This window comes from Manis pentadactyla, chromosome 1 (genome assembly GCF_030020395.1).
Source record: "Manis pentadactyla isolate mManPen7 chromosome 1, mManPen7.hap1, whole genome shotgun sequence".
Classification (NCBI taxonomy): Eukaryota; Metazoa; Chordata; class Mammalia; order Pholidota; family Manidae; genus Manis; species Manis pentadactyla.
The window spans coordinates 15352010-15365483 of NC_080019.1; the positions used below are offsets into that span (position 1 = coordinate 15352010).

At 35.9% G+C, this 13474-nt stretch overlaps 1 protein-coding gene across 4 annotated transcripts in view; it reads left to right on the forward strand.

Moving 5' to 3' along the window:
- Positions 1 to 13474, forward strand: part of SPOCK3 (SPARC (osteonectin), cwcv and kazal like domains proteoglycan 3) — a 375273-nt gene that overhangs the window by 134325 nt on the left and 227474 nt on the right. For all 4 annotated transcript variants that reach the window (XM_057490895.1, XM_057490969.1, XM_057490951.1 and 1 more), the window contains exon 3: positions 2928 to 2973. In XM_057490895.1, the coding sequence (XP_057346878.1) occupies positions 2928 to 2973 (46 nt within the window). The remainder of the gene's footprint in view (positions 1 to 2927; positions 2974 to 13474) is intronic.

The window sequence follows — 13474 nt, forward strand, 5'->3', positions numbered from 1 at the left end:
ACATTGGTAAAGGTCCAGTATTAAATTTTGTTGTCACTTTAATTCACTGGCATAAGCTTTAGGACACATAAGCTTTGGGACAAGAATACTGCTTTGCCTGTGGGAACGCTCAGCCTTGATTTCAGGCATCCAAATCTGAATTTCTCCCTTTGGGGCACTTCTTACAGTTGTTTTCTAAATCCCTGGTTGACTTATTCTGGATCTAAATTAAATCCTGAGAACATCCAACATTGACACAAAGCTTTTTGAAACAAAAGAAGTTGCACCTGAGTGAACACTTATGTGAAAATACTTTTACTCCTCTTCCTGGCAAAATTCCTAAGATTTAATGAGGTGAAACCACTTACAGGAAAAAAGGAAAGTCTAGGGATGTGGAAGTGCAAAGAAAAATATCTAAAAATAGCCAACAGCTAACTGCTTTGCTTTTCTATACTCTATCAGGCCCCTACAGTGGCCAGACATTGGCCCTGCCCTTGACTTAACTAGGCTCATTTTTTGCATGGTGATTATAGATTTTTACACAGCTATGGCCCCAAACTCACGCAACATGATCATGCCATTCAGAAGGAAGTTAATCAAATGTGGTTGCTTTACACTTGATCATTGTGTTCTTTTTTAAGTATGTGTTCACTCTGTTCCTGCTTATCTGTACAGTGTGGAGTGTTTCACAGGGTATGTGTTGGGTCAGACATGTTCCTTTCCTATTATCAGGTTCAGTGCTAATGTGTCAGTTTCATAGCTGTTCCCATTCTAGATCGCTGTGGTATTTGTGTGGGCGAAGTCACTACTGTAGTAAAAACTTAGCCACATCCTCCTGGCTGGGGGCACTGTAGCTGTACCACTTTAGAGCACTTTGGGGTGACAGCAGAAAACTTGCCTCTTGCATTAGCTGCAGTCATGGATGGCAGGCTTCGCTGTGTCTGAAGTTTGACATTGGGAGGGGCACAGTTTGCACACCACTTTAAAAAATGTTATGAGGAGTCCATGGCTCTATACAACAAACCAGAACAATTCAAGGACTGTCATAGTAGTGAGAACTTGTGCAACGGCGATGATACCCAAAGATACTAACACAGCGTGAACCAGGCCCCTCTGGTTGTGCTCTAAATGCCTCCTTGATGCCAGGTGTTGTGCTGGTCTTTTACATTCTTCATAACTAATCCCCACAGCACCTACCAGATAAGTAGGTATTAATGTTTCCAACTTTAGTCACAACGATCTGAGGTTTAGATGATCACTTTTTCTAAAGTGATACAGTTAATAAGTGGTAAAGCCAAATTTAAAATTCAGGCTTGCCCTTCTCCAAATCCATAGCTCATGCTCATAGTCTAGCTTTTGTTATGCTTCAGGAGGACCTCCAACTTCCCTCCGTGCTTGGAATGACTAATAGTCATCATCCTCAACAGTAAGATGTAATATAAGAACTTAAAGTTACAAATGAGTGTATTATGATCCTCAGGTAAATTTTTGAGACTTTGAATGGAGTAATTTAATTGGAAAGCTGAATTTTCAAGGACTTTATCATGCTATAATTGTTTTACAAAGAGATGTTAAAAAGAGACTAAACAATCAATATTTAATTCTCTAGTGGTGTTATCCTTCCTTAATCTAATCCTAGATGATTTAGTGTAGAACCTATACATAGATTGCTGTGGCATGCCCCTCTTAATAGAATCCTATCTCAACCTAAATATAGGAGTGACAGAGGTATCTTCTGTGGTTTTCCTTTTTTTCCTTCTTTTTCTGCCCTTGAAGGTGATCAGGTGGGAGTGCAGAAGGTGGTGATGAATGATCAGCCATCATAAGGAAAAACATTTGTAACAGTTTAACATTTTTTGAATAATTAAGTTAGAGAAGCATATTTATTTCCATAATTAAAATATGTACTATTTCCTCTTTGTACATCCGAGGGTGTTTGCAAAGATGTTAGGAAGAAGGTTCAAAGAATCTACTTGACCTTTTCACATTCCCAAGGTTCTGTGGCTTTCCAACGGATGGGCTCGAGTGGGTTTGTGTACAAAATTAGGAAATGTAATCAAAAATCTGCATCATGATGCGCTACCCTTTCTTATTACTGTGCAAGAAGCTTATTAATTTGACAGTTAAATCTGTTCTATTTACCATAAAAGATGATTGTGTATGAAGTATTTTTGCAGGGTTTAGAAAGCTACAAACAATACATAAAATAGACTTAGTTTGGATTTGCTTTTTAAAAATTCTCTTTTTTATACTTGCCCCACTTCTAAATTGTATAGTCCCATTTATAAATTTATAGAGAATATGTTGTAATAATTATTTTCCACATCAAAGACTTAAACCTTAGACAAGATTGAACTATGTGTGCATTATTTTTTTAAGCTTCCAATTGAATTTTGATGACCTCCTTAGATATTCAATTAACATGTGACTGATCTGCATAAAGTATATTTACTCTGTGGGCTAGTAAAGGATCACTTAGTATTTTCCATGTTATATTAATGGTTCCATTTACTATTGTGCTAGTGGGAAATGAAGTTGTATAATTGGAAACTGGAAAGATACGTTTAGAGTTTATTGGCTTTGGGTGATTATCTGCACGTTGCATTGTGCATTGAACTGCAATGGAAAGTATTGCGTTATAATATTTAGGTGAAGTGGCAACAAAAGTAGGTAAATTGTTATGAAAATGAACTTGCAATGAAAATGAACACTTTTTTTAAAGACATTTCTATAATGTATAATCATTGTGTTCCCTTTTGGTAACTATTGTTTTTCTCTTGTTCCTTTTCCTTGTTTTTTATTTATTTTTTTATAATTTGCTGCTTGCCATGGCAGGAAGTAGAGGTTTGTATTCAGCTTCTGTATTTCATATTTTAATTTAGATTTTATATGAATGTTTACAATTTAATTACTCATATACACTCAACGCACAATATTTTCCTTCTTAGGATGATTATTTCCACACTTGGAGTCCTGGAAAGGCCTTCGATCGGGGTAAGAATCTAATTATTTTACAATAGAAATATTTACATGTTTAGTAAATGTAATCAAGAATCTGCATCATGATGCGCTACCCTTCCTTATTATTGTGCAGAAAGCACTGTATTTTAATTGTGATATTTATTGTTTGCTCAATTTTAAGTTACTAAATAGGACAGCTTAGATGAGTGGAAAAATTCATGCAATAATTACTTCTATCTCAGAATAATATAGTTAGAAAAATGTTAATAGGTGTCATGATTATGTCAGGGTGTCACTTATTTTTAGATACATATCTGAGGTTACTGGTTTGGGCTTCTGAACTTTTTAATCCATTTTTATTAGCTGATGCAAGTTATGTCAGCTAGTTTTCAAATATATTCAACTGCATTCACTAGAAAATAGATTTAGTTGTACAAAATTTTAAAAAAGTGTCTTTGCTGTCTGTTTTTCAGTTAAGAAAAGCTATCATTTAAAACAAGCAGTTTGGAATTTTGACACAGTTGGGGTCTCAGTAAGACCCAACAGGAAGAGTTTTATACAAAGTTAGAGTTCCTCCACCTCTGTGCACACAGTTTGTAGTTCTGGTTTGTTTACCAGAGAAGGAAGAGCAGAAAATAAGCATGGGAAAGGAAGTGCTTCCATCCAAACATGAGAATGAAACATCAAGCTCAGTGCAATCGTAATTATATAAGCTACTAAACAGGTTTGTTTACTAAATTCTACAATATTAGAGCCAGAGACTTCCCTTTAAAGTTTGAAACAATATGTTTCTACTTTAGATAGACTATGGTGACTTTACAAAAGTAATTACCCCATGAAGTAATGTACCACTTAAAAATCATTTTTAAAAATGAGTTATGATATATTATTAAAGGAAGCCTAGAGTACTTTTTTTTTGCTAGGTGTCTAAACTTTAACTAATATCTGGGATGAATGCTACACCAGCCAACCTCCCTCGTGAGAGTCACTGGGTGGATCCAGATGATGGCCACCCCTGCCCACATTGGTGTCAGCCTTCAGTCTGAATGGTCATTCACATCCACACCTTTAGTGCTAGTTCCTTTCTTTGCTACTGCGTGTGGGTGTGGCTTCACTACTCTTATCCAGTGTGTTTATTTGTGGAATCTGTATTTAAAAATTTTTAAAGGTAATTTTGATTTGGCTAATAACCAGTCAAGTCAAATGCACTAAAAAGAAAAAGACAATGAAAAAATAATGACATACAGACTGAAAGATTTGCAAGCTTTCTTGGGAAATGAGTTTTTATGATAGAATCATAAACCTTGAAAAATTGGAGGTATCTATGAAATGGATGTCAACACTTAAATTTGCCTTACTTGGTACATTCAATTGGAATAAAGATTGGCTTGTTTGTGTGTATGTGTGTGTGTGTGTGTGTGTGTGTGTGTGGTAATTTCTTGAACCAGGATTTAGCTCTCATTAAAGTAAAAATTACTAAGATAATTATTGGGAGACTCAAACTCTGATATACAGTAAGACTGATCTACTTTACTTTCAAAGAGGTTTCTAACCTACCAACTCATCATAAACAGAAAATTATGAGGAAGGGAGGAGCTCATGACAGATAATAGCTAGTCTTTATAGAGTATCCTATGTCCAGGCAGCAGTCTAAGCATTCCATATATTAATTTATTTACTCTTCACAGTAACCCTGTCAGGTAGATGGAGAAGGGGAGGCGTTTGAGAAGGCTAAGCTCCTACCCTAGGTCATAGTCACCAAAGTGCGGAGTCAAGGTTCGGGTCCAGGTGGTCAAGACCCCTGAACCTTCTTTCCTGACTACTATGTGGTACTGTCACCCATATGATGTCATAGAATGAAATAATTGCATCCTAGTGGCATTTTGAAGTTTATGTTTTAAAAGTAAGTATTTTCTTGAATGAACATTCAAAATAGAGCTGGTAGCATTGTTTCTGTATTTTAAGAATATTTTGTAGGCTGCCAAGCCCTGGTTTTGCTTGACTGAGCATAATAGAGCCGATAAACATGAATGAGAAAGTTTTGTATAAAAAAAAGAAAAGTGGAAAAAAATTAGATTGAGATAGATGTATTTGTTTCTATTTGTCTTTGGCATTAAGCCAAATTACCAAACCTATTTGCAGAACATACCGAGGAGGGAGAAAAATCATGTTCTCATGTAGTGCTGAATAAGATAGATAGTGTGCAACATTTGGATAGAATAGACTTGAGGTGTGTTAATATCTAAGCTTTCTTACCCTTTCTGATGACCCAATCTTTTGTTAAGTATCATTTTCAAAATCTGATTGAACTACTGCATGTAAAATAATTTGTAATACATTTTATGAGTATTTATAATTTTTAATATATTTTTCATGGTTTGTGGACATCCATACCATATTTAGATAAGTTGATTTTCCATGCTTTATTTTTTGGGGGTGTTTTCATATTTCCTGAAAGGAATGAAGAAAAAGTTACCCTAGCATTACATTTTTTATATTGATGTTTATACCATTTTTTACTGTATTTACTTAAAATCATATTTTCTTTTCTATAGAATGCTTCACAAAATATGCAGAAAATAATGTACAACTAATTAAAAATGTTATATTTCATTACACATGTCATAATTTCTCAACACCAAATCCTCTCTAAATAAAAGCAAAAATATGCACACACATACACACATAAGAATATGGATACATATGTACACATTCACACAAGCATTTGCATTGCAAGCTTCCATGTAAAATCAACTAATTTGTTCATTTACAGCTTATCTACCTTTTGGCTTAGCTGCAACATATTTTCCATCTCATGTGAATTTCTATTCATTATTCAGAATAATTCTACTTTGTTTTGTTATACCATTATGCTAGTAAGAGTTTTGGGAAAATAGTATGTTTTCAAATGAATTTAAGTAAAACTAGTTTGGTGATGGTAAATCTGCTTTAAAATAAAAGAAAGCATACTTACGCCAAAAATAAATTTCTTTGTATTTTTCCATGGAAAATTTTCTCTGCCATTACTTCTACTTATTTAGGTGTGGCTAATTATGAGTTGCCACAGCAGAAATTGACTGAAAAATAGTTTTAATGAGGACCTGCATCTTCTTGAATACAGCTTAAAAATTCTGTTTGCTATGACAAACTTAAAAGGGAAATGCATGGATGAACCTAGAGTAGCTGCATGCCAAAAATTTTAAATAATTCGGAAAATGCTTTGAATAGACACGCTGTAGCTGTGAAAAAAAAAATCACTTCTTTCCCTTTCACTTCCTGACCCCCTGCCTTGTTTTTGGTCACAGATTAATTTGGGTGTGTAGTAGATAAATAGATAAGTTACTGAAATTTTTATCAGGAATTCCTGACAGTTGTTTAAAGAATCTGCTGGTACTGAACTGATACATGTATATAAGGATCATGTTTTATACAAAAGTTATTTTCTCTAGGATATGACATACACATGCCCTGAGATGAAAGACTCGGAAGCAAAATGTGCTTTCTGTATTTCCCTAATTGTGCTCTCCAGCCTAGCCTAGAGTTGCTTCACTTGTAGCTACCATAGCAGTGAGTTATGATCAATAGGCTGAAAATAAAGAAGCTGAATTTAAATAGGTCCAGAGATTTCAGGAGAAGTCAGCTCTGTGTGATTGACATGTCCCTGCTCGTGCACATTTCTGGGGATGAAGCATCAGGGGAGAGAAGGTGGCTGTGCCTTAGAGCAGCACCCAGGTTTCTTCAGAGCTCTCTAGTTTGTACTCTTCCTGAAGCTGGGCCTCTGTGGGAAGGGCAGCCTGTCTCCTGCTGGCTCATTAAGTTGCAATTAAATTCAACAGAAGTCCTACAGAACTGGTGAGTTAGGAGAGCATTTAACTTAAGCTGCTCAGAATCGAGTCAAGAAAGATTGACGTATGGACTCATAGCCATGTGAGCCATTCCTGTAAGGACTGGAGGGCAGTGCAAAGAAGACTCCACACCCCAGGGCAGTCCTGGGCTTAGCCATGCACCTGCCCATTGTTTCTGCCCTTTCTGGACCAGTTCTTGGAACTTCCTCCATTCCTGCAAGTTTTCTCATCCATTTGCAAAATGTCTCATGAATTCTGACAGTCAGTTCTTGGCTGCATATGAAAAGCTGTTGAGATGTCATTTGGAGATTTTATTTCCTTCAATGAACAGAATCATTCACAGTATTACAGCTGTGATTATTTCTGAAATGGAAAAGACTAGTGTTTGAAAAAATGCACCCCCCCAACCCATCTTTCCTGTCTTTAAACACATTGCTGTCCTTCTTAAAGCACGGTGTGTGTGGATTGCACGAGCTAGGTGTTGCCTCCCGCCAAGACTCCCAGATGCCCTTAAGTTTCACTGGTTTGCATGAGGGTCACTTTGTTATGTTCTTGGATTGTGTTAATTGATAGAAGCCTGAAACAGTGGAGCCATGGTCATACCAGAGCACTGCTTCATGTAAGTGGGTGGTGCCTTTCGGCATTTTCTAGTGGAAAAAGTTTATGTTCGTAGAACTGAAATTCAGGGGGGGGTAATACACCAATATGATTACAATGTTTTCTAAAAATGCTTTCAATCATTTAAAAATGTCAATTATGACCTGTTATTTGATCTGGTTCATTTATTTGATCAACTCACAAGAATTGATTTAGAATTTTTTTTTAATCATTTAGGACAAATGACTTGTTAGGGTATTTAAGTGCTAATAGCCATGCCAGTTGTAGCTCTGGGAGTAAGGGGGTTCCCTGAGGGCAAGTTCCCTATAAGTCCAGGGAAACTGAAGGAAGAAAAGCGAAAGGGCAGGTTGGGAGGAAGGGTTTCATCGCTCACAGCTCAAGTCTCTGGCTTGGCTCCACCAGCCAGCCTCCATTCGTCCCTGCTGCCATGGCCCCTGCAGGCTCTTCCTGCCCACCCTTTCTGGGGGGAAATTCTGTGGGCAGGTCCTTGGTGATTGGCAGGCATCAGACCAATTAGGTACAAGGAACAAAGGAGAGGAGAGAATGGCCTAGCCTGGGACAGGCCTAAACATCACATTGATATGCAAACAGGCCCTTATATGCATGTCGCTGTGAAGGCCAGGTGGGAAATTCTGGTTGAAAACTTGCATTTATCCAACACCAATTTACATATATTATTATATTATCCATGTTGGCAACCTTGGCTTATAAAAGCCCTCTGGACCATCTGCTAAGAAATAATATTCAACTTAGAAACCAATAGTACATGTTCATTTACTGTGTAACAGATTTAGTACATAAGAGCTATATAGGGCTTCTAAGTGAGATATGTATGTCCTCTTCCTATCCAGTTCATATTTCTTAATACAAGAATATGGTATATTTATTTTGTTTTATACCATATTCTAGGAAAATAAATCTAGGAATATTCCATAAAATATAAGAATCAAGAATCTGAGGTTTATTCTGTGTCAAATAGTGCTTTTTTTCTTTATAGAACAATAAAGAATGCATAAAGGTCTGTGCTTTTAATTTATAAGTTAAAATGAAGATTAATAATACCTCATTTGGTTCATATCACAGAAGCCTACATAGGTCTACAAGAAGGCAAGTTAATTACATTTATTTCCAGTGACCTTATGTGTTACTAAATTGTGAATCAAATTTATAGACCAAGAGATTGATCAAATATGTTTCAAAGGTGTTCAGTTACTTAATAAATAATGTTATTATCTCAAACTTTATTAATTTATCATAGTAGTAAGTACTGTGAAGATCGAAAGACAGTAGATATACATAGGAAGTCATATTTTTAACAGGAATCCTCCACTGACAAGAGATGTAATTTTCAGTCTTGCCTACAGATGAGGATTGCTAAGCACTCATTTAAAAATACAGTTTCCTAGGCTTGGTCCCTGAATATTTTTATTTAGTTCATGAGACAGACTATGGGCACTTGGTGTTTGTGTGTTTCTGTGTGTGTTTTAATTTTTAAAAACAGGGTAATACAAACATAACAATACATTTACTATTTTAACCATTTTAAGTATATAGTTTAGTGGTATTAAGCACATTCACCTTGCTGGGCAGCCATCCCATCATCATCCCCAGAACTCATTCATCTTGCCCACCTGAGACTGTCCTCATTAAACATTGACTCCCCATCCCTGCCCTCCAGCCCTTGGCAGCCACCCTTCTGCTTCCTGCTTCTATGAATTTGGCTCCTCTAAGTATCTCATGTAAGTGAAACCACAATATCTCTCCTCTGGTGACTGGCTTGTTTCACTTGGCTCTTGATGTCAGGGTTTACTCATGTTATTTAATGTTGTCAGGATTCCCACCTCTTTAAAGCCAGAATAATCCAGTATTCTTTTGTACATGTACCCATATAATGTTCGTCCATCCATTGACAAACAAGTATTGTGAAATTGCAGGTATTGTCAAAATGTAGCTGTGAACATATTTGAATCTCTACTTTCAATTCTTTTAAGTATAGACCCAGATGCTGAATCATTAAAATTCTGTGTTTAATTATTTGAGAAACCACTGTATCATTCTCCACGGCAACTCACCATTTTACATTCCCACCAGCAATGAGGGAGATTTCCAATTTCTCCACATTCTCACCAACATTTACTTTGTGTTATTAAAAAAAATATATCCATCATGATGGGTGTGTTTCAGTTTTAAACTCTATATGGTATTATTTTTACTTTCTTGAAGGGTACCTTTCACTGAAGTATCCACACCACACTTCTCACCCCACTTCCTTACATGCAGTGTAGAAAACAAATCCATGTGTTTATAGAGTATTAAAATATTGGCCTTGAAACTTGGAAGTTATGATGTCCAATCAGTAATAGAATTAAAGAGCTCCTGCCTCTTCAGTGTCTCTGATGTCCAGCCTTGGCTTAGACTTTTTATTTGGTTATGCCATTCCATCTTTATATGGCACATATTTGAAAATTACTTCTTAAACTAAAATATGTTCTTTATGCCCAGTTTTTGGTTCTATGTTCTTGATCAACAGTGAGTGAATTTGTCCTTCTACATGTAATTTATTTGAATACTTTTTTTTATTGAAATGTATTTGATCTGCAGTGTTATATGGGTTTTAAGTGTACAACACAGTGATTGAACAGTTATATACATTAGGAAATGCTCACTGTAAGTGTAGCTACCATTTGTTACCATACAAAATTATTACCTATTATAATTCTTTGACCGTGGTTTTCATCTCTGTGACTTATTTATTTTACAACTGAAAGTTTGTATCACTTTATTCCCTTCACCTATTTCAACCCCACTCATGGTTAAGACCAGTTTATCTCTGTGTTTATGAGTCTTTTTCTGTTTTGTTTGCCCCTTTGTTTTGTTTTTTTTCTAGATTCCCAATGTAAGTAAAATCATATGGTATTTGTTTTTCTCCACCTGGTTTATTTCACTTAGCATAATACCCTCTAAGTCCATCTGTGTTGTCCCAAGTGGGAGGATTTCTTTCTTTTTTATGGCTGAATTGTATACCATAGTGTGTATGTGAACCACATCTTATTTATCCAGTCATCTATTGATGTATACTTGGGTTGCTTCCTTATCTTAGTTATTGTAAGTAATATGGCAGTAAATAGAGTGGTGCATATATCTTTTCAAAACAGAGATTTTGTTTTCTTTGGGTAAATTCCTGGAAGTGGAGTTACTGGGTTGGATGGTATTTCTATTTCTATTTCCACGCTGTTGTTCATAGTTGCTTCCCAAATTACATTCCCACCAACAATGTAGGAGGGTTCCTATTTCTCCATATCCTCACCAACACTTGTCATTTCTCGTCTTTTGCATAATGCTATTCTTACCCGTGTGAGGTAGTATCTCTTTGTGGTTTTGGTTTGCATTTTCCTGATGATTGGAGCATCTTTTCATGTGGCTGTTGGCCCCTTGTATGTTCTTTTTGGAAAAAGGTCTGTTCAGGTCCTCTACCCACTTTTTAATTGGGTTTCTAGTTTTTCAGGTGTTGAGTTTTATGGATTCTCTTTATACATTCTTATAGTAGCTCCTTATCAGGAGTATCATTTGCAGGTATCTTCTCCTGTACAGTAGGCTGCCTTTTCATTTTGTTCATGGTTTCCTTTGCTGTGAAGAAGCTTTTTAGTTTGATGTGGTCCCACTTGTTTATTTTGCTCTAGTTTCCCTTGCTTGGGGAGGCATATTCAGAAAAAATGACTAACACAGGTGTTCAACAGTTTACTATTTAAGTTTTCTTGTAGGAGTTTTATGGTTGCATGGAAATTATTTGAATGTTTGTGAGTAGCTACCATGGTACTCTTTTTAGAAACGTTTTAATTAATTCAATAATTTTTAAATTAATGAATGCTTTTGATTAGAATATTCCGCCTCTCATCATGTACACCCTGGAAGGTCATGGTCACCATCCTAGCTCTGGAATTTCACAAATACTTTTCGTAGATGCATAATATTGCTATTTAGCTCTGGATATTGTTTTTTTCTATTTTCTCACTTGTTTCTTGATAATTCTTCCCAGGCTCTCCTCTTCTGTGCTTTAGTATTGCTTTGAGATAGGTGAAATAAATGGTCGGTAGGTTGCGTAGCTGGATTTGCATTGGACTGGGTCATCTGACGTGAATTCAAATCACAGCTATAGCAATACAGGCTCTACTACCTTATGTAAGTAACTTAACCATCTTAGAGTTGTTTTCCCTTTAATAAAATATGAATAAATCCCTAATTCATAAAATTATAAAACAATTTAAAAACATATGTAAAGCCTATACACACAATAATATCTAAAAAATTCCGCATCTTTCCTTCTCTCTTACTCATAAACTTTTACTACTTTTATTATTTTTAACAATGTCTGCCGTTACATAATGTGTTTGTCCATTCTTTATAAAATGCTAATATCCAGAGTGGTCACATAAATTATATTGAACTTAATTCTCTTGAACAATAATTATTTTGAGAGATTTTATGAAAAATTATCTTCCTTGACCAATATAGAGGAATTTGTAATGTTCAAGACACTGGGTAAAACACTGTCACTTTTTTATATTAAGCAGCCTATCCTACAATTTTGTAATTGACACAGTGAAATCCATTAGGTTTGTAAATAGCACATATGGTGTGGTAAAAACAAATACCAGTCTTAGAATCAATAGGTCAGGTTTTGTTTTCTAGCTTTTCCAATTGTTAATTTGAAACTCAGTATTCTACAATTTAAAAGATAGACTATTTTAAAGAAGGAATGTCAGAATACCCCCAACTTTTATAATTATGTTTACTTTTAACCTTAAATAATCTTATAGAAAAAAAATGAATCCTCTGAAGAGCGGTAAACATTTGTCACTGTTTCACCTGTAAAGTCTTGAAATTTATTTAAATTACTTACAAAATGAAGCAAGGGAGCCAGAATCTAAAGATATTCTTTCAAACAAGATTTGCTGAGGAATTTTTTTAATAGAATTTTTTTGTCAAAGTAATTTTAAGTTTACAACAAATTGAGCGGAGGTAGAGATTTCCCACAGACACTCTACATGGACACACATGTACAGCCTCTCCATTACCCACATCCCCACCAGAGAGGTACATTTGTCACAACTGATGAACCTGCATAGACACGTCATTATCGCCCAAAGCCCATGGTTTACATGGGAGACCAGGGCTCCCTTTGGGGGTGTACATTCTGTAAGTTTGGACAAATGTATAATACCCTTCTCCATCGTGATGGTATCATACAAAATATGTTTATTGCTCTAAAAATCCTCTGTGCTCTGCCTGTTCTCCCACCCTTCCTCAATCCTCTGGCAGCCACTGATATTTTCATTGTTTCCATGGTTTTGCCTTTTTCACAATGTCTTATAGTTGGAAACATACAATGTAGAGCCTTTTTGAATTAGCTTCTTTTACTCAGTGACATGCATTTAAGCTTCGTCCAGGTCTTTTCATAGCTTGATGGTTCATTTCATTCGAGAGCTGAATACTATCCCATTGTCTGGATGGGCCAGTTTGTTTATCTGTTCACCTACTGAAGGGCATCTTGGTTGCTCCCCAGTTTTGACAATGATGCGTAAAGTTGCTGTAAGCACCCATGTGCAGGTTTTTTGGGAACATAAATTTTCAGCTCAGTTGGATAAATACCAGCAAGTGTGATTGCTGAAACATCTGGTGAAGGTATGTTTATTTATGTAAGAACCCCCTCCACTGCCTTCCAAGGTGGCTGCACCGATCTGCATTCCCACGGCTGCCATGAGACCTCCTGCTGCCCCGCCTCCTCACATGGCTCATTTGCATAATTTACTTGCCCCTTTGATATTACTGTAAACCTTATAAAGCATCTGGAGATAAACTTGGTCAACTCTTCTTTCCATTTTTTCTAGAAATTCTGTGTATATGTTCAGAACCACTTGATTTTTGATGGTGTGTTTGTGCAAGTCTTTTTAACCTTAAGCAGAGTTTATTGTCTTACTTCATGAAGGGCATTGCAAGTATAAAAAGCCTTTAAATATGGATTAATTTTATTCCTACATAGTAATTTTAGATACATTGGCAAACCATCAGAT